Source organism: Narcine bancroftii, chromosome 4, assembly GCF_036971445.1.
Source record: "Narcine bancroftii isolate sNarBan1 chromosome 4, sNarBan1.hap1, whole genome shotgun sequence".
Classification (NCBI taxonomy): Eukaryota; Metazoa; Chordata; class Chondrichthyes; order Torpediniformes; family Narcinidae; genus Narcine; species Narcine bancroftii.
The window spans coordinates 79,019,688-79,041,669 of record NC_091472.1 but is presented as its reverse complement, the minus strand read 5'-3'; the positions used below and the strand labels follow the sequence as shown (position 1 = coordinate 79,041,669).

Below are 21,982 nucleotides of genomic sequence, written 5' to 3'. Positions count from 1 at the left end.
GTCATTCCTAAATTTTAAACCACTATCTTATCAATGTTATTGTTGGCTGCTGCTGGATCTAAAGGAAGGGTGTATTTTTTCATACAATCACTGTCTGCTGTATGTTCTCCACAAGTTGGACTGCTAGCACATTTCTCAGTACCTCATGCTAAATCTCTAAAATTTATATTTTTTTTTAAATTAAGTCTTTGAGAGCAAGATAAAGATGCCAGCATGCAAGACCAAATTGATGAGGATTGAGTTCTGGATTCCAAGAATCAGTCACTGCTCCCTGTAATTATGGAACAAATGGGATTGTCCTTTTCTAGAAGTTGGCATTTATTACATTATTTCAGTTGCTGCAAAAAAAAATTATGTAACTATTGTTTTCTACAATATAAAAGTGAATGTTAATAAAAAGCATTATTCAGTTTCACATTACAGTGGTGACTGGATTCCCCTCTCTCCAATAATATTGATCCATAGATTATGATTGTTTTTAATCTATCAGTACTGTAAGATTGTATCATACAACTGGCTTGTTTTGCAAAAATTTTCAGAAAGACAAAATTACTGACTGTTCCCAGTATCTTGGGACATGCTGAAACTTGGTGTCAGAAGTGTTCCTGAATAGAACTATGAAAATTAGACACCGTGCCTGAACCAGAATATGGAATGTAAGGCATAGATAGTCCTGACAATTGAGATGAAACACCATGTATGCCACAGAACTGTGTGATTCACTTGAAACAATTCACAACAGAACAAAGCATCACCTCCTTTTACCCCTTCACCTCCTTTCTAGATATGGGCTGCTGGATTGGCAGGCAAATAATGGCAGGTTGCAGAAAATTTGCATACAGCATTTTCTAGCAGCTTAAACCAACTCCAACAAAGGTAAAGACAGTCTTTTATCTCAATCACTAATGGAGAGAATTGTACCCTGCAATCAACCCCTCAAATGACACCCTGGAGAATAAGTTGGGCACATTACAGATTGCAACCCTGTCAGAAATAAAGCAGTCCACCATTACCAATTCTCCACACATATTTAGGAGCAGGGCGAATCCTCAAGGGCAGACTATTAGTAGATAATTGCAATATTGAGATTTGAAAGACTATCTTGGCAGAGATCAAATTATTTGTGGAACCTGTGAATCCAAGCAGAAGGAGCACAATTGCAAGAGACAGGGTTTGTTTTTCTAAAGATGTGCGTCCACTGCAACAGAGATAAAACAAAGCTAGACAGCAAACACTGGATTGGAGTATATATGGTGAAGCATGAGACCAAGGCAGAACAGGAAAACACAGCCAGGTTGAAAATCAACATGCTGTAAAAATTCAAACTACTAATCTCAAGGATGTCCAGCTAAACCAGCAAGTCTTGTCAAAATGCAAGACCACACAAAGAAAAGGTACGAGATGGGCCAAAAGATGCTGACCCCCAAAGTTTAAAAAAAAATGATAAATGCACTTTTTGCAAACATTAGCACAGTGGTTGTTTAGTCAGTAAAAGTTGTTTTAATTGCTCACTCTCCATTAGTGAGGTACTTCACCGCCCACCCGGAACAGTAGGGAGTAGTTGCAGCTATATGAAAAGTATATGATATTACACACACCCCCCCCCCCCCCCCCCCCAACAAACTTCAAATGATTCTGTTGGTTTTCACCACTGTCAATTCCCAGCTAGAATCAGGAAGCTCTTCCTCATTTCCTCCACCACTGGAAGATGGCATTCAATTCCTGCTGCCCTTGGGATCTGCACTAGCCCAACCCCTGGGGCCTGCCCCACCCACAACACTGCTAACACGTATATTGTGAAATTTTTTTTCATTCCAAATTAGAGTGTGTAGATCCTCCAGTGGGGAGAAACATTAAAACAGTGTGAAATGCAGTAAAACTACTGAACACTGGCTGGACATTGGTGCCAGTATGTCAGGTTTCCACAGACTGGTAGCTGTTACTCCCATTAATACCCAGGTGGGTTTTTCAACAGATTTGCATATTACACAATTTTCCAGTGAACCCGGAGAGTTTTAAAAGATCAGGAAATGTGCAAGCATTCTGGATTTTAGCTTCGACTACAATGCCAAACACATTGATCTATTGTGTTCCAGACCCTCACCCTAGCTGCACAGTCTGGACCCCAGCCCCGGCTGCACAACCTGTCGCCGGTGCCTTGGGCCCTGGCTGCACAGCCCACCTGCGCCCTGGGCCCTGGCTGCTTAGCCCATTCACAGCCCAAACCCCAGCCACGGCTGCAACATCTGATTAATGTGCCAGGTGCTGAAGCCTGAGGTGGCAGATTATCTGGGTTTCATTGTTATCGGAAGAAGGTTGAAATCCCCCCCCCCCCCTCCCCGGCAGACGTTTTGCTGACCATTCGAGAGACAGCCCTCAATGCAGTTTATTAAGAGCAGTTGATTTCTTTACTCCTAGTCCTTGTTCATTAATAACAAATTGTTTTTCTCTTCATCAGTTTTTGAATTGATTGCATTTTGAGGAGAGACAAGCTGTTAAATTATGCAAATGAAATTCTATTAACATGTGCTACTGTCCAACTGCAAATGCAGGACTTTAAAATAGTCCAGTGTTTAAAGTGAAGTGCTGCACAAATCTGGGTACGTAACAGGGGATCTGAAACATTTTCTTCAATGTAAAATTCTCTGCACTGGAGGTGGAGTGCTGCCAACAAACTTTAATCAGTAAAACTGCCAGGTCTTTTCACATTTGGGAAACAAACTAATGATATAATTATGATTTTTTTAAATGTACTGTGAAGTGGACTTTGAAAGCAAATGTAACAGCAGACAAAAATTAGTGTCAATAGATATTTATCAAACCATATATTTGGTTCCCATATTTAAAGAGCCTACTTATATCTACATCAGTTGAATATTTGAAGGTCTGCAACTGAGGTTGGTACGGTTCATAGTTGGGATTCCACTGTTCATGTCTTGGGTCAGCTGACTCAGATTATGCAAGTTTTATTATGTGGCTCCTCTATAGAATCATAATGTCATGAGTCAAAGGCGTTTGTCACCAGTTAATTTGTCCCCCCTTTGCAAATTTTAAAGTATTTTGTCACTTTGTCTCAGAACTTAGTTTAAGCATCTTGCATCCCAGGTCCTCATGGACATTATGTTTTAGCAACCCCTCTGGCAGAGAAAGCATTTTGATTTTTAAAGGAATTTATGCCCTTGAGTTCAGTGGAAACCGATTTTGGCAGTTCCTTTCCCCTGCACTTCGTAATTTTGATCTTCCCTCTGACCTCTTGATATTTTCCATTCTAGGAAACATTACTTATTCCTTTAGAACTCACAACCCCCTGAAAGTTTGAAAATGTGTATTATAAATAGATTTCCTGCTGGGATTTAATCACAGGAAGTGTATTAATCATCCATTTTTTCCAATAAATATATATATTCCTTCAAGATGTTCCCAATTTTTCTGTGGCATTGTGCTTGAGAGTTGATGGCTCTGTGAGTAATTTATTTAATATCTAATAGCTGCATTAGAAATTAAAATGTGTTAAAACTTGAAATAATTTAATTATTTTGAAGAATGGAAATTGTATTTGTAAGAATAATTGTTGTTAGTGACTTGGTGAATATCCTGTGTCTATTTCCTTCGTGTAGTTTACTTCCTATGAGAATAAATTTTAGAACTTGTGCCATTAATAAGTTAATAACTTTGTTCTGGGTTAAACGTTTTCGATAAGTTTTGAAGTTCTCATTACTGACCACTCTGTGGATCAGATTTAAGCAGTGTATTGTGCACACTTAATTTCAATGGCTAACAATGGTTCTTTTGCTGTAGCATAAAATATCCCAAAGTGTTTTGTAGGTACAGACCAAACTATTTGGCAACAGATATTTTTAAAAAGCTAAGCTGCCAAAAAGGTTTGTAAAAGAGGTAGGGTTTCATGTGCAGCTTAGGGACTAAGAGGACAAGGGAACAAAATGAAAGGAAGGAATTCTGGAGCTTTGGGCATAGGCCCTCTGAAGGCACGTGTAGTAACCAAGATGCTAGCATTGGAGCATATATCTGAGAGTTGGAGCATGAGAAGAGTTGAGAGCTAGGGCTAAGATCGTGGTTGAATTGGAAAATTACATGCTTGCCTAATGACCCTTTTTTTTTTGTTGAAGCAATGAATAGAAGCATTTTAGAGTTTCTAAACGTTCTGCCACTCTTCCATTGCCCAAGTTTGAAAAATGCATAATTTTTTTAAAAAGCATCGAGCTGCAAGGACTCCAAATTGAGCGAAAAGGAGAGATTTCCACTTGCTTAGACCTTTTCATCTTTTAAAAGTGACCCAAAATGTCTTTCCATTAACAACAATGCTGTACTTAGGAAAGGTGCAAGGTCTCTCAATGTGATGTCGCAATCATCAAACAAGCTACCCACAATATCTGAACAGAAAACTCATGCTGATGCTCCTCTGCAGTTTTTGAAGAAGGCGACACCGTTGGAGGGGCAACCTTTCCAGTGAAATATTGAAACAGACCCTTTTGTGCTCTCTGGTAAATGTAACCTATCCCATCATACTAATTGAAGGAAGATCAGGAAAGTTCTCCCTGGTGTCCCAACCAGCATCTCTTGCATGTTATTATTGCAATGGTCTGTGTGGAAGCTTTGACAAAGTGGTGGTACACTGCAGGTATCTGCTTCATATGAGGCCTGACGGTTGGAAAAACATTAAAACATTGAGAAAATAGTAGAAGGCACAATATTAAAAGTGCTCCTGTTCCTGTCCAAATTTAACTATTAGTCACCGGGGATAACTCTCCTGTTATGCTTTAACAATACCATGGGATGTTTTACATGAGCCAGTACATCAAGGTAATAGTGATAAGGACACATCAACACCTCTACTTTCTCAGATCAAATACTATTTATTGTTATGTAATATTACACAAAATTGCCTTTATTCTACAAACAGGAAGACAAAGATTCACCATTAGCATTGCCCGGCGCCCCTTACAGTCAGAGACGAGAAGCATAAGAGAGTTCTGTCAGTCACTGAGTATCTGTGAATTCGCCTCCAGCAGCCTCTGCAGCTGCACAAGACTCCATTTCAGTTCAAACCATCAGCAACCCAAGCCCAGATCAAAACTTCTGACACAATGAGAAAGCCTTCAATGTCCAGAGCCCCGTGGGAGCCCTTCTTGCCCTCGGCACCTTCTCAAATCCCGGATCCAATACCTGGTTTTCAGAGCCAGCCTTAAATTGCCCACGGCCTGGTGTGTCCTTTAATCTCAAGTCACCAGCAGCATGCGTGGGTTACTCGCTCATAAGTCGCCAAGAGCCTGCTGCCTGTATGCATCGTTCAGACTCTGAGCAGCTCTCCTATCTTCCTTCGTTACTCTGCTTTTCCTTCTCAACGGAGGTGTTCTCCCTATTACTGATTTCCTGGAATTTGCAAAACATCATGGCTGCTGCCGAACACAGGCACTGCCATCTTGGGCCCAGACATTGCAATCACATAAAACACATAAAGTACTGTTAAGGCCATATACATTAATTAGGGTCCAGGACTCTGAATATATTTGACAATGCACCATTACAAATCTCCTTGCTTTGTCTGTGAGTACTTTTCCAGATTTAACTGAGCACTTTTTCCAATCAAGATTGCCACACTTCTTGCCTTAGAACCAAACAAGCAGGCTATACTGGCTCTTTTTAACTTTTGATGTTCCCACTCTGTTAAATGTGTTTCCTGGAGGAAGGCCAGATTCGCCCTCATTTTCTTAGTGTGCCAAGGCGCTTTTCCTCTTCACTGTTCCGTTCATCCTTCAGCCAGGCACTCCAGGCCACCGAATCCACGACAAATCCCAGAAAGGAAAAATAATAAGAAACAAAAAAGACAGAAGGAACAATATAATGTATGGCAACAAACTATCAAAATCACATATATTCCCCATCTATATCTCATTCCCTTTAATCCTCCCTCCTTCCCCTTCTCTGGTGACTCACCCTCCGCATTGTCATCATCCCCTTCCTCACCACAGGCTGTGCATTTTGTACCCATCTATCTCTCATCCCTCAAGCCCCCACCCCAGTCCATTTCCCATTTTACAAATTTTCCCTTCAATGTATTTATACAACAAACAATTAAGCTCATTATTGTTATTCTTATATAACTATTACTTGTTGGGGTGGGGGGGGTGGTAGGGGATTAGTTTTAAAATATCATGTATGTATTTTGTGCATTTTTTTAAAGTTTTATTCATTAATTGTATGTTTTAACATATATCATGATTCAATAAATAAGTTTCAAGTAACTATTACTTGCAATATATTCTTACATACAACGAAACATTGGCATTTCCCATTTGGCACTATACACATGTATACTATTTCTTACAAACCAACAACTGCCGGGCCTCTTTGGCCTCCGACAGGAACTTTCTCTCACCCCCTGGCATTTCAATTTTTAGAGTTGCCAGATATCTAAGGACATTTTCGTACCTTTCTGCTTGGCTATTCTTTTTATTGGCTCGAATTATTTTCTTTGTTTTAAGAGGGCCACATTTATGTCTGGGTAGAATAACACCTTATTTCATTCCGGCTCCATTCCCCAACCTCCTTCGCTTTCGCCCCAACCACCGTTGCACTTAAAAAGTTTTCATGGTCCTGGTGACGCAGGAGCTTCACTAGCACCGAGCGTGGTTTTTAACCGGGGCCCGGGCGCAGGAAGGGGAACCAATAGGCCCTTACTACTTCCACTGATTCCCCCAGTTTCTCCCTTCACAAGACCTCTGGCAACCAGCCTTAAAACGCTACGGGATCCCTCCCTTCTTTTCTTTCCGGCAGTCCCACAATTTTTAAGATATTCCTCTGGCTATGGTTCTCCAGAGTGTCAATTCTCTGCCAGAGACATTCACCTTTCTGCCTCCCACACAGTGACTTACTTATTCCATTCTCATTGTTCCCAGTTCTTTCTTCCACTTCAGACACCCTTCCTGTCAGTCCAATTAGGGCATTTTTCAATCTGTCCATTTTGTTGTACAGTTCCCTGTTTTCTTCCTTAAGTCTCTGGCCAGTCTCTCTGCCATTCTTCCTATGGCCTTTAAAATATCTTATAATGAGGGCTCCGTGCCCCCTCCCTCTCTTGCCAACGTCATTTTGATCCTGGGTCTTCCCTGCTCTTTCTTCCCGACACTGCCTTCAACCTCCTCATCGTTTCCCACATTCCATGAGTCGTGCCTCCATCATTGAGACCTCCTAGCATTCGGGCCTGGACTCTTGGGCTCCACGATGATCAGGTGCTGACCATTCCACCTACCTTGCCGGCTGCCTTTGTCTGGCTGGCGCTTTTGTTACCCATTATTTCCAGGTAGGGATCTTTATTTATCTATTCTTATTATTTTTAGCATTTATTCTTTCTTTTAAAACTGTTTTTGACTCTCCTGGTCTGGGAGTTCTAGGGGTCAATATCCTGCTACTCCCTCCTCCACGTGACCTCATGGCTCTTGCTCTAGCGCCAAGTGCAACTATTAATAATTATTTATCTTTTGATATTTATTATCTTTTTCTGTCATGGTCTATTGCGTTAATTTTAAGCTATTGTAGTTGCAGTATCTTGCACACTTATTTGGCAGAGGCAAGTAAAAATTTCTGTGAATTTGAACAGTATGCATGTATATGACAATAAACTCTCTTCATGGGAAATAGCAGTAGGCCATCTGGCCCATTGAGCCTGCTCTGTCATTTAAGAAAATCTCGGATGATCGGGCTGTTTTATATATGTCTGGGGAAAGAAGTCAAACGCTGAATGAGAGTATTGCCTCAGTACTATATTAGAGAGTCCCTGCATCACTAGGAATCAAACCCTTATCTTTCGGACTGGTCTTTGGCCAATGGAATGTTATGCCCCAGCTATTCTGGGTTATTTTGAGTTGCTGAACATAACTGGTAATAGAAAATAAACTTTTAAGTTATCACAGTTGAGTTTGCATTTTCATGCCACATGATGTACAAAAAGTATTGAAATACTCCATGTTAATAATGAATAAACATGCACCGTGAACTGGAAAGGGAAAGAAAAGGTAGAGTTGTTAAAGTGAATGAGGAGGTAGCAGGTTTTATGGAAATTGGAAGGGAGAGGTCACAGCATTTGAGGATGAAACTGTCATCGATAAATAAGCTGTTAGTGATCTAGAGTGGATCCAGTCTCATCCAACTCACACGCCACCTTATTTTGCAATCTAGAATCTACTGTTTGAATGAAGACATTGGGAAAAGTGCAACATGAAGCTCATCCTTAAGCACTCTATTACAAAAAAAACAGTTGACCTGGTCATTAGCAAAAACATGATTGTTCTTCAGGAAAAAGCACGAAGAACTGATTGGAGCATTTGGCAGAAATGGAAGTTCTGCTGACCCAAACAGTACAGTTCAGCTTTGTCCCTTGGTGTGTTTTGTCTGACTTTCAATTAGCTGTGACCCAGTTTTGGTTAAATGATTCTATGTGCACATTTTAACACAACAGGCAACAGTCAACAATAAGGTATTGCATTTCAACACATGATTTAATTTTCTATGTATATGCTCTGATGCTGATGTGAATGATATTTGCTTTTAGATCTTATTTTTACTAATGAGATTTCTCCTTTTTTTTCCTTGAAAGGCTGCAACAGATAGTTCTTCAAACTCATCGAACAGGAAGGAGCAGCCAGCAAGGGTGCTTACTCCCATAGTCAGTGAAGCTCACCGGCCTCTCTGTCCTCTGAGACACACAATTGATCATTACAGCCCTGACCACTACCTCCTGGAGCAGGTGAGGTTCACTTTGCCCATTTTTTTGCACATTGAGTTACCAGGTTTGTTATTTTGGATGGGCTCCAACAGTCTGAGTGCTACCCTTTTTCGTTTGGAATAGTTAGAAAATAAGCAAGAAAGAAAATGCTTGAACTTGTGTGGAGGAGAACCTCTGGGTCTCCCACAGTGGGGAAGAAGAGGAAAATCCTTCCTAAAATGCCAGATTTTTTTCCCCCCAATGTGACAAATAAAGATTGCATTTTTTAAAATAGATAACTAGGCTTGTTCCAGCTGCAGCTCACCTCTTGAGCCAAAGGTTGTGGGTTCAAGTTCAGCACCAGGGTTTTGAGCACAAATATCCACCCTGATGCCTCAGTACCATATTGAATTGAAGCTGTATAGTCACAGTAAACATTTTACAAATGCAGTGTTAAATAAACCATTGTAAAATGTCTAAAACATTAATTATCTTAATTTGAGAATGAGCATGAGAGACACCACAGAAAAGGGTAGTTAGTGTTCATACTCTTTCAATGGCAGAAAACCTGAATTAAAAATAGTAAATGATGGAAATGGTTAGCACGACAAATAACATCTATGGAAGAAGACACGTAGCTAATGTTTCAGGTCAAAGGCCCTTCATCTCAACTGGGAAATTTAAAAAACTGTTTCAGTTGCAGAGATTGATAGAGCAGTAGGAAGAGGCCAGGTCAAGGGGATAATGGGGCAGTGAGGATAATTAAGATGCTTCCTGTGTTATGAGTTGCTTGCAGTGGGATTGAGAAGCACATGCTTTGAGTTGTGCTCATAGAGAGAGATGAACTGAGCCAATATAACATCTGGATGACTTGCTGCAGAAATGGCCAGTTCTCAGACAGAAAATGTGAGTTACCTAAAGATGAAGAATTCTAAGTTTTCAACAACTTGCCCAGATGGAAGATGTGTTGTTTCTCAAGCTTAAATTAGACCTCAGCATAACTGTGCAGGAGGCCACAGATGGACAGGTCAGAATTGGATGGAGAAATTAAATCACAAGCTTCTGAAAGCTCAGTCATTCCTGCAGATTGAACACACATGCTCTATTCCTCTTGGGTGGATTCAATTATGAATGAAGACACCACAGATTTCCTTGCAGAGATTTTTTTAGCTATCCTATTACATTCACATGCATTTCTTACTGTATCACCATTTCTCCCATCACTTCCTCCTGGCCTTTTCCCTCTCAAGTACACTGTATTCTGCCATTTTCTATGTATTCATTCTATCCATCAGACTACATTTCTCCCCAATAGTGTTAACTGCCTGACTTCCTGGTCCCAGTGCTGATTATCACTCTAGTTGACCCACACTCTCGATGCTGATCACATTGAACATTGAGGTCCAATTCTTCTAACCTCCACTTCAGAGAAAAAGTGTGTCATGGTTATAATGTGATATGAAGATAAATGCTGCTTTTTTGTAGTACCTGTATTCCTTATTACGCTTTATCTGGGACTGGAGGTTTAAGATCATGACTGATATGGGCATGAATTAGGCTTCAGTTAAAACATGGTGGTATAATTGTTTTAGTGCAAAATGCTTCACCTTTCATAAAGAAAAGGCCTTAAATAAGCCATGATTATCGTGTGGATGCCAAGCCAAATAAGGATGCCAACTGTGGATGACATATCTTTGGGTACTTTGGCTTTTAAGGATTTGAAAGGATTCCCACAATTATGCCTTCCAAAATCTTTTTTCCATATAACCATAACAATACAGAAGCAGGCCATCTCAGCCCCTCTTGTCTGTACCGATTTAAGTGATCTCCTCTAGTCCCACTTACCTGCATCCTGCCCATAACCCTCTAATCACCTCACATCCATGTGCCTTTTCTTAAATGACAAAATTGACCTTTCTGCAACCACCTCTTTCAGAAGGTCATTCCACTCAGCCACCACTCTCTGAGTGTAGAAGCTCTTTCTCATGTTACTTCTAACCCTTAACTCATTGCCCCTCGTTCCAATCTCACCTACTCTCAAGGGGAAGAGCCTATTCACATCTACTCTATCAATCCCCCTCATAATTTTAAATACCTCTATCAAATCCCCCCTCAACCTTATACACTCCACTGAATAAAGACCCAGACTAATCTATCTTTCTTTGATTTCTAGATAGTGCAATCCAGGCAACATTTTAGTAAATCTTCTCTGCACCCTCTCTACCTTATTGATATCCTTCCTATAATTTGGGGTCCAGAACTGCACAGAGTATTCCAAATTTGGCCTCACCAATACCTTGAATAGTCTCATCTGGAAAGTCATATAAATTTGTTTTTGCAAAGAGTTGCCTTAAAGATATCACTTACATTAGAAATAAATGTTAATATAAACTACTCTGAATTCCACTAAATGCACTTGTCCTATCTTGGCATAAGTAACTTGAAAGCTGACTACCCAATTGCAAATATAATTCATATTTTAGTGTTCAAATGAACAGCTTTCAAAGCACAAAGCTAACAACCAGTTAGCAGTTGGCAGGTATTTTGAAGCATGATTGTTATGTAGCGGGGTTGCTATGGTTATAGCTCGAGGTCGAAAGAAGACTCGCACACCAAGGGAGTGTAATTGACACTGGCTTTATTGGACTGCAGCTCTGCCTTTTATAGGCAGCCGGCCACGTCACCACTGGGGTGTGGCTTGAGCGGGGCCAGCTGCTATTGGCTGTCCCAGATGTGTGGGCCTGGATTGGACCCCCTGCTGTCTGTGAGTGGCAGAGTCAACCACTATTCCTGCGGGCTATGGGAATGGACGTCTCATCCCAGATGCTGTCTACCGATTGCCGTGTTCAACGGCCATTTGCTGTGGCAGCCCGCAGCCCCAACAGTTGCACCTTTTAGTCACATCTGGAATACTTAATAACCTCTCTGATTTTGAGGGAATAATCCCTGTTTGAAATTTTTTCCCCTTGATTATGTCTTCTCTAAAGTATTGGTGCATTATCATCATGTTTTCTTCACGACACTGAGAGGTCAGTTAAGTAAAATGAGGGCAGAGAACCAAGAGCCTTGCAATGTCAGTTGCATATCATTAGGTCACACTTACTGTATATCTTGGCATACCATTTTTCAGCCTCATTTTAAGGGATTTATGATATATCCAGCATATGTCTACCCCAATTTTCTGATGTCTGAGTTGCCATTTAAGTCGACCCCCAAAGATGGTGATGCCTGAGATGGGCCGTTCACCAGAGTGTACATCGACTCCCAAAGATCGCACGGATTGATCTGCTGGGCGTTGGGTGGAGGTGATTGCTATGATGGAGAGACCATCGACACAACACAACTCGTGATGAAAGTACGAAGCAAGTTTAAAGTTGAAAGTGATAGAAATGGCCAAGAAAACCAACAACTTGTGCTGCTGCAAGAAAAATTTTATGTAGATAAGAAGTTGGTAAGAGATTGAAGGAAGAAAGAAGAGACTTTAAGAAAAATACCAAAAAAGCCATGTTCTTTGAGAAAAGGAATCACTCATTGGTCAGAGTTGGAAAATCACACTGCAGAATGGGTTTGTGAACAGAGGCAAGATTACTATATAGTCACCCGAAATAAAATAAGAACATTTGCACTGCAGTGGGACAAGTCATACCCAGACCTCAGTGATGATTTTGAGGCTACAGTTGGCTGGTGCAATCGTTTCATGAACAGGAAAAATCTGGTGGTATGACAAAAAACAAAATTGCACAGAAACTACCAAAAGATCTTGATCATAAAGTTGTAAGTTTTCACCTGTTTATTATGCGGTACCAGTAGAAACACCAGTTTGCTTTGGCAAATATTGGAAACATGGACGAAATCCCCATGAATTTTGACATGATAGGCAATAGAACAGTGGAACGGAACTGCGTTCAAACTGTGCAAACCAGAAGTACAGGCCACGAAAGGACCAGGTTTACTGAGGTGTATTCGTGCATGGCCAACGGGACAAAGTTAAGACCGATGGTAATCTTCAAACGCAAAATTAAACCGAAAATTAAATTCCCTGCAGGTTTTTTTATACATTTTCATGAAAAAGGATGGATGGATGAAAATGGTGTAAAACTATGGATAGACAATGTGTGGAACAGGTAGCCAGGCGGTTTACACAAAGAGTTTGATGGTGTGGGATATGTTTTGTAGCCACTTAACTGAGAACATTAAAAGTAGATTAGCTCTACATAATACTTACATGGCAGTTATCCTGGGTAGTTTGATGTCTATATTGAATCATCTCAATGTCGAGTACAGAAAAGTCATTTACAAAAGGCATACAATGCATGCTGTGCCATTTTATGCTCAAGGCATTTGACAAAGTTAAAGTAGAGACTGTGATAAAATAATTTAAAAAGTACAGTATCTCATGCAGTTGATGGCATGACAGATGATTTATTGTGGGACACTGACAATAAAGCTGAAACCGCCTCATCAGATACAGACTGGGACCCATATGATGACTGTTTAATCAGTGAGAGTATGGATGTTTGCCGCCATCTTTGCTTCATATGATGATAGTGAGATTGATTTTGAAGGGTTCTAAATGTGTTGTTTTCAGACAATGATAGCGATTTTGAAGGGTGCAAATTGTGCTGCTATTCTCAATAAAAATTCTCAATGAAAATCTGTCGGCATTGAGTTTTTTGTTGGTTTTTCATGGGTCGACCTATACACCGAATTGGTTTTTTCATGGGTCGACTGGATTGGATTTTAGCTGAATTTTAAGGTAGATCCGGTGTATAAGTCGACCCCCATTTTTTAGAGATTTTTTGGAGATTTCACAACTCAACTTGTAAGCAGAAATAGATGGTAATTTAATAACTACTGTACAATCTTTAAGAGATAAATAAACTTGAATTGGAAGCACATTGTTGGAACTTTTTCCATCCATTGCATTGACTTTGTTGTAATGTGGTTTGCTTAGGAACCACATCAAAAACATGTTAGAATGAAAAGAGCTGATTGGTTGCTGAGAATGTGAACATTGTGTGTTGAGAAGAAGGATTAGTTCATCAGTTGTGCCTTTCTCAATCTTAAACCTGCATCAAAGTTTTGTCAGCTTGATGAACAGTTTCAATTAATTACAAGCAAAGTGCGAGTTTTGGCTTGTTGATCAACTAATTTAAGTGCTGCAGGAAGGCCTTTTCATCACAATTTGAAATTTGTAAAATGTCTACAAAAGATGAAAATCAGTGTCCTCTCCTTGTTATACAAGTTGTAACTATACAACAGTTGTGTTGAGTTCTTTCTGAACCAACATATAATCCACACAGTAATATTTTAATCTCAACTTGCCATCATGAGGAATTATTTTGTTTTCATCCATATCTTTATGGCAGAATGCACTAATGTGTTTCTTTTCAATTTTAGTCTGTGCCGAAGCAACGCCATGTCAGTTTCCGAGATGACGAAGAAGAAATTGTCCGCATTAATCCACGAGAAAAAGCATGGTTGAGGGAAAGATATGAGGACTACAGGTATGCAGCAGTGCGTCCAAAGTACAGTGACCACAGTGATGTGGATTCCTACGTACATTTCGACAAAAGTGATGCTTCAAAGCACGATTACAATTATCCTTATGTAGAGAACCCCAATTTTGGATTGGGTAAAGATCTGAAAAGTGGAGTGGTGAAAACTCAGCCCGTGCCGTCAAAGTCGAAACTCCGCCGGAGGATAGACGATGGTGAAAGGTCGAGATGTGTATACTGCAGGGACATGTTTAACCATGAGGAAAACAGAAGGGGTCAATGCCAAGATGCCCCAGATCCTATTCGAACCTGCATCCGTCGGGCGAGCTGTATGTGGTGTGCAGATAGCATGCTGTATCACTGCATGTCTGATCCAGAGGGAGATTATTCAGACCCTTGCTCTTGTGACACCAATGATGAGAAGTTCTGCCTCCGTTGGCTGGCTTTGATAGCCTTGTCATTCATTGCTCCATGTATGTGCTGTTACCTTCCCCTCCGAGCGTGCTACAAATGTGGGGTGATGTGCAGGTGCTGCGGTGGGAAACACAAAGCAGTTGGATGACTTGCCCTTGCCTGCCGAATGTCAGTTATTGAAGCACATCTTGGTCTGGAGCATTCTGATCACAGTTTGATGCAGTTACGGTCACCAACCTCTCTGAATAAACTCATCTCAACTGCAAGTCCATGGGTGGAGAAGCAGCATGACTGTATTCATTCTTCAACCGTTAAATGGAATTAATGATAACAAGTAGATTTTTCTATTGTGTGTGTGTGTGTGTGTGTGTGTGTGTTTATGTGTGGTTTTTATATATAGATATATAAATATATCTATATATAAATGCCTCACAATTGTTTATAATTTTTTTTAAATCTAAAGCGGGTGAAAGTTGAATTGTGTGTGTGGTGGTTTGGAGATGTCATGTGGAATCAGGATGGGTGGATGATGGTTGGCTACACCATGGTGTACCAAGGTGTCCTGTCCTAGCTTGCCAACATTAAGTGAGGAAACTGGCATGAATGGTTCCTGCTTGAGCAACTGAGACACTTGACCTGTAGTCAGGTATCATATATTACCTTTTTCAAAAAAGTGTATGAGTAAACTTGTACCACAACACAGTATTGACATTACTGTATGAAGCCAAAATAATGCTGCTTGTTAATTGCACCTGATTTTTCTTCAATACTCTTGACACTTACTAAAATCTAATTGTAGGTATCACCCTCTTCAGCATTGTTCTTAAAATAACAATGAACCTGATTTGGACTAATCTCTGAACTCTAAAGCAATTATTGAATCTCAAGGTGTTACACTTACCCCATTTTGCTATATTGATCGATGAAAATTTGGTTATTGTCAAAATATTGATTTTTGAAAAACAGTAGAAATGCTTTTCTAGTTAATGAGTTCCTCGAGTAGAGTTCTCATTTTAATTGTCAATACACTAAAGTTTATCTGATAATACTATATAACCAAGCTCCCTGACTGCTTGGCCTCTTATTTACACTGCCTTGCAGCCAGTACAATCAGAGAGCACAATATTAGTTCACTACATTTAGCAGGGTGACTGAAGTATAAAGTCCTTGCATTCTATTAGTTCTTAATACTCTGGCCATCTGATTTCACTAACCTCGTTTGCTGGCCTCTGCCTTTTACAGTCTTTATTCTAGTGAGCCACAGGGAGCAGTTACCACAGACTGCTCAGCCTTTGCTATAACTTGTATCATTGATTTGGATGTATACCAAACCTGGTCTTGCCAACTGTACTGTATGGATTTTGCATGAAACTGGAATTCAAAGTTTGTCCGTTTCGCAGAGCTTTAGGGAGGAAATAGTGGGTAGATCGCGGTAAATTGAAGTTAACTTTTTTTTTGAAAAGCACAAAGTGTCCTAGAAAATAAGGATTATTAAAGCCTTACCGATTCCAAGCTTTCAGTCATTGTGACTGTACACTTCACCAGGTGGATGGCGGGGTGGGGGTGGGGGGGGGGTGGGGGGTGGTGTGAGAGAGAGAGATAACTTCCTTCAAAATCTTAATTGCTCAGGTCATTAAGGGTAGTGCATAAACCCTCAAGTAGAAAGCTTATGCTTTGAAAGAATATTTTTATAACACTGGGACTAGCCATTTTTATTTATTTGAGAAGCAACAGTTTTAGCTCAGCAGCATGGTACAATCTAGTCCATTTTATTTTGAGGCAGCTAGCAAACAGGTCCGTTGGAACTTACCATCCTGTTCACGGTTAATTACCAGTCATGGAAACTCCCCCCTTCCTCTATTGTGCAATTTACACATGACTTAAAACTTACATGCCAAAAAAATGAGGGCTGCACATGGATCGAGCAGAAAAAAAGGTGCTGTGTAAGTGCATTACTCATTGCATTCTGTCGCGGCGTCTGCATTCTTGATCATTGAACACTTCTTATACACTTGCAGCACATCTTGCTATTTTATTTTTAAGTTTCTTTGGATAACGACAGACCTGATTAATTTCAGTATGCTTTCACAAGTGAAATTGACAAAATCAAATGGGCATTAATCTGCCAACACCAGTGAGAAAAGCATTTCAGTGGTGGCTCTAAATCCCATAACCAAGAGAATGGATACAAAGGGATTATTACCCTGCCATTTCATGCACACACAATTTGCAAATTGTGATTTCATTTTTATTAAAATCACCATGGGGTCTTAACTACATTGGAATGAACATACAAATGGGCTTAAATCAACACTAATTTTTCCGGAGACATTGCAGTAATCCAGAAGCCCAAGGATATAAAGTGGATAAGGTGCCTCTAAATCTGACATGGGCATGCGATCTGGGTCCATCTAGCCAGTTCAGTTTATTTTTTTTCTATTATTGGCAGTTCTTCCCACGCATACACACTGTAAATTTGTAAATTCAGGTATGCAGTCTAGGGTAATGGAGCTGAGCTAGAGATTTTTTTAATATAGTTCTCATCTGTCACCCTCACTGATGTAGAGCAGTGGTGATATTCCTCCCAATCAGCTTTGCAATACAAAAGACAATTGTCTGGGGTGGGAGGGGGGCACAGGGTGGGGGGTGAAAAAGCAAATCAAATTTATTTTTGTATCTGTGGTAAGAAAGTTAACCAAAAGCTGTTGTTTGTGCAGTCTTCAGCCAATGCACACCTTAAAGGATTAAAAGAAAGTGCCTCCACTATCTTGTATACTAAAAACCCTGTTGTATTGATTATTAGTTTTTTTTTTACAATAAGCATTTTTACCTCTGTGTAAAAAAAATATCGTGTATGATGTACATTTTAGTTCTATTTTTTTTATTGTTTCTAATGTATGATCATGATGTAGCCCTTGCTTTTTCAATGTACTGTGTAAATATGAATACATCGTATCAAAACTACAAAATAATGACCTGACCAGTACATAATTCTTCTACATTTATGTCATATCTTAAATATGTACCTTGGCAGATCAGATGGCAATAAAATGAAAGGAACATTGATGTTCAAAATTTTGTGGATGGTGAGTTGAAAAAGTTATTCAGTAGTAAATCTTAAAATAGTGTGATTTTGTGTGGTCACAAATAGAATCCCTTGCTCTTTTCCACTTTGTTAACAAAGCAATGAATTTATAGAAGACATTAAACCATGGTAAATTTGTGGATTACTCTGGGTATCTCCATCGTAGGAAGTGGTCTATGTAAATTAACATGGATGTGACTAATATTGTCTACTTTCCAACTACTCATTACTCCAAAATGTTCACTGCTCCACCCATCATTCTCAAAAGATTCAATGCCATCCCATTAACTGCCCCAAAAACCTTAGCAAATCTCGACTGTCTCCCCAAAAAGGATGAACTCTTGTTTCCCATAAGAAAAGGTGGTCATGATGTATTCTTGAGAAGTGTACAGGTGTGTTTTGCTTGCAGATTTACCTCACCCCATTTGTTGAATGCAACCAGTTCACAAGATGAAGCAGATCATCCATTTTGTGAATGAATACGATTGTTAACACACCTGGAATAACCTTTCTTCTTATCTTAGCTTTATTTTCAAATGTTGCAATATTTGTGGTATGTACTCTGAGCATGTCTTTGTACAGGCAATGACACTAGTTATGTTCAGTGAATTGAAATATTTTAACCAAGTTGTAAATATTTTAGTACAAATGTGTATAGTGAGTTGGATTTTTAAATTTCACAAAATCAAATTGGATACAGGAATAGGATCATTTATCTTGTGCTTCTGTTGCTTTTCAAATACTGTATATACTTGTGAAATAATCAAATTTTGTGCACCAATTTTTAGGGTAAAATTTAGAGGGTCAACTGTTAAACGCATACAACTTTTGACTGTGATAAGTACCTACGTCATCCAAAGTGTCAAGCGTTCAGATGGGCAGTCAGCATTTCAGGTCATTGGGAGTTTGGATGGGTGGTTGGGGGGCCGGGACCAGGTGGTAAGTCCACATTCAGGGTGTCAGGCGCTCAGATGGTTGGGTGGTCAGTGCAGTCGGGGTTCTAGGGCCACCGGAGGACGGGCAGCTGGGGCCAAAAATGGGGGGGTGGGTCAACTTTTACATGGTATCGACTATTACATGAGTATGTACGGTAATTATGCAGTCGCAGATAGAGATGCAAGTTGATTTATTTTTGAACAGCCAGCACAAAACTCTAGATGTGCCACATTATTGGCAAATTATAAACTCATTTCCATAGCAATTAGAGAACCTTTAACCAAAATGTATTTATCCTTAAGCCATTCTCGTTCTACTTCAAGTCTGGCCTTTTCAGACTTGAAACACTACAACTTGTTCTAGAACTCCTCTTGTTTCTCCTGCTTCCAGCATTTGACGCACTATCCATAGCAATTAGAGAACCTTTAACCAAAATGTTCCCAACGCACAGTCTCCAGTTTTCAAAGGCTGCTCAATAGTTAGGTGGCTGTTTTGGTAAGCTCTTTCACTATGGGGAGTCTGTTGCAGATGCAAAAATTTAAACTGAGACAGTAGCCTGGGTGTCAGCACCCACCTGAGGTTGCTCATGGCCTTGTGGAGGTGCAACGACTGCTGAGCCTCTGCAAGATGAGTAATGTTAAAAGAGGGGACAGCTCTAAATTTCTAATGTGAGGAATTCAGTTCTAAAAATGGAAATGAGTACCTGTCCCAAATTCATGTTGTCACCAAGGATTCTACCTTGTTGGAAGCTCTTGTGTCTGTGAGCGCTACTGTGCGAATAATTCTGAAGCAAAGTCCACAGACTGTACAACAGGTTTTAATTAGCTTAAACTTGTACACACCAGGTCTCAGTACAGTCCTGGCTCCATGTGTCTGACTGTCCTCAAAGGGGTGGCTTAAGTCTTTCTACAGGCCAGTGATTGACAGCAGGCAGGTGGGGCCAGCCTCCCCGGTTGCCTACCTGCAGGTACAGTGGTTGCTCCCTGCAGTAGGCTGGTAGGAGTGCGGCCAGTGTAGTGGTTGTATCACTGCAGTGTCTTCCTTCATTTTATTTCTCCTCCCTTCCTGCAACCAATTCTAGTTTTGCACTATGAAAAGTAGAAATAGAAGGGTGCTGGTGGATTTTTCTCGCTCTGACTGGTCTAGTGTCACATTTGACAACATTGGAACGTGCAGTACCCGTAGGACCATGACTGCATCGAAGCCCAATCTTAGCCTCTATTTTGTCAACAGTGTTGGATGGCCCACAGACTACTGTTGAATAGTCAACTAGTCAGTCCGTATCTACTACAAATTATTTGTTCCAGTACTGAGGTAGTGCCAAAGGGCCGAAGCTCCAGTCATTTTAATGAATCTTCTAGCCCTCAGAAGTGAAATATTTCTTGGTACCATTCTAACAAAGACTAAGGGCTGGATACCTCCAGTATTTATCCCTTGATCAAAATGTAAAAGATGGTCTTTTAATTTTTTTTAAATCCCACTTCTGTTTGCAGTAAACATGTACGTTGGCTATTGTGCTTTCTACGTGACAGCGTAAGGCACTTAAAATGTTTTGGATCACGAGGATGTGAAAGGCACTTTAAACAATAAGATACAGGTCTGTGACTTCTTGTGGCCTTTAAAACAAATTTAAAGATTATGCTCAAGTAAGTTGCATAAGAAACTGCTGTTTGCTTGTGGGGTTTTTTCAGCAAGAAGTAAAATTTCCTGCACTGCATTGCCCTTTAAAATAAATGTTAATTACCTTCAATGAAAGCAATAGTTCATTCATTGTCCAACATGAGCTTCCAGCCGAGAAACAGATTTACATGAAACACTTAAAAATCGAGGCATTATTCTTTTCTGTTGTATCTCATTTATCACTCTAACATATGGGTTCCTTTCAAAGAACATTGAGTTTAAATGTTATGGACTCTTATCACTCAATCTATGATGCTTTTATGATGAATTCTGAAATCATAATCAGCTATTATCAGTTCCTTTGTCTAATTTCTTCCTTTGGTTTCCAGGAAAAATCCAGACACCATTTCCAGTTCCTGTTTTATTGATTCTGCATTGTCAGGATCAAACACAACTTCCTTTCGAACCCCTCTGGTTTCCACTTTCGTTGTCCTCTGAGCTATGGCCTGAACCACCAAAAGAGAAGGCCAGTTCTTCAATGGATGCTATATAAAATCTCAGGAAGATTTTGCACATATAGTCTTTGATATCTTTTATTTCATAGTGTGCATTGTATGAGGGCAAAGATTTTATATCGAGGTACTTTCCTAGACTTGGTTGAAGAAGAACCAGGACAGGTTGCTCAATGTTCTAGGATGCTGTGGGTGTGAAAGGGACAGTGGGAAGAGCTGGGGGATTACAATATTAGTCAAAGAAGATATCACAGTGATCTTTAGAGAGGATATTGTCAGAGAACTATTGTGTGTGGTGGTGTATGGAACCAAAAAGAGCAGATACCTTCATGGGTGATTCAGTCACCGGGAGCTAGAGGATCACATGTAAATAGAGGGTTGATATCTGTAAAAACATTTTTAAAATTATTGTAGGTAATTTCAACATCCACAACATTGACAAGGAATGCCAGAGTGTTTCGGGATTGGATAAAGTGTGTCCAGGAGAACTTTCTCCAGCAATATGAGGACAGGCCTACAGGGAAGGGGCAATATTGGGCCTTGTACTGCAGGATGAAGATAGTTGGGTAACTGAAGTATCATTAGGGGAATACTTTGGGACCAGTGACCACAATTCTATTAGCCCTGAAAGAGTTATGGAAAAGGGCCCCAGGGCAAGGCCAATTTTGACATGATTGGGCAGGAGTTAGCAATGATTAATTGGATGCAAATGTTAGAGATTCAGAGCCTGACTGCCAAATTGGGGGCATTCAAGAAGTTGACAAGGAAGGTCCAGGATGAGCATGTTCCCAGAATGTTAAAAGAACTGGTTAGCAAGAAATGTAGAGGGCCAGATCAAGAAGAAAAAGGAGGTGTATATCATAAGTAGGCAGACAGGTTTGAGGAAATCCCTTGAGTATAAGGAATGTAGGAGAATAGTGAAGAGGGAAATCAGGAGTACTAAAAGAGGTTATGAGATGACTGACAGACCGTGCAAGAAGGAATCCAAAAAAATTTTAATATTATACTAAACAAGTGTATCACGAGGGGAAGAATAGGCCGTAAGGATCAGGAGGGGCGTATATGTGTCGGGCAGAGGAGATGGGATGATCTTAAATTAATATTTTGTGAATTTGTTTACTGTGGAGCAGGATAAGCAGGAGCAGGACATGATGGAGATATTGGGACAGGCTTTGTCTGTAGTGAAGAGTGTTTCGCA

The 21,982-nt window shown here is 40.1% G+C and overlaps 1 protein-coding gene across 3 annotated transcripts in view; it reads left to right on the top strand.

Annotated features, from left to right (window-relative positions):
* LOC138760734 (sprouty-related, EVH1 domain-containing protein 2-like) overlaps nucleotides 1–17,710 on the top strand; it is a 119,730-nt gene extending 102,020 nt beyond the window's left edge. For all 3 annotated transcript variants that reach the window (XM_069931752.1, XM_069931754.1, XM_069931755.1), the window contains exons 5-6: nucleotides 8,612–8,761; nucleotides 14,120–17,710. In XM_069931752.1, coding sequence (XP_069787853.1) covers nucleotides 8,612–8,761; nucleotides 14,120–14,779 — 810 coding nt within the window. In that variant the 3' untranslated portion in view covers nucleotides 14,780–17,710. The remainder of the gene's footprint in view (nucleotides 1–8,611; nucleotides 8,762–14,119) is intronic.
* Nucleotides 17,711–21,982: the final 4,272 nt, after the last annotated feature.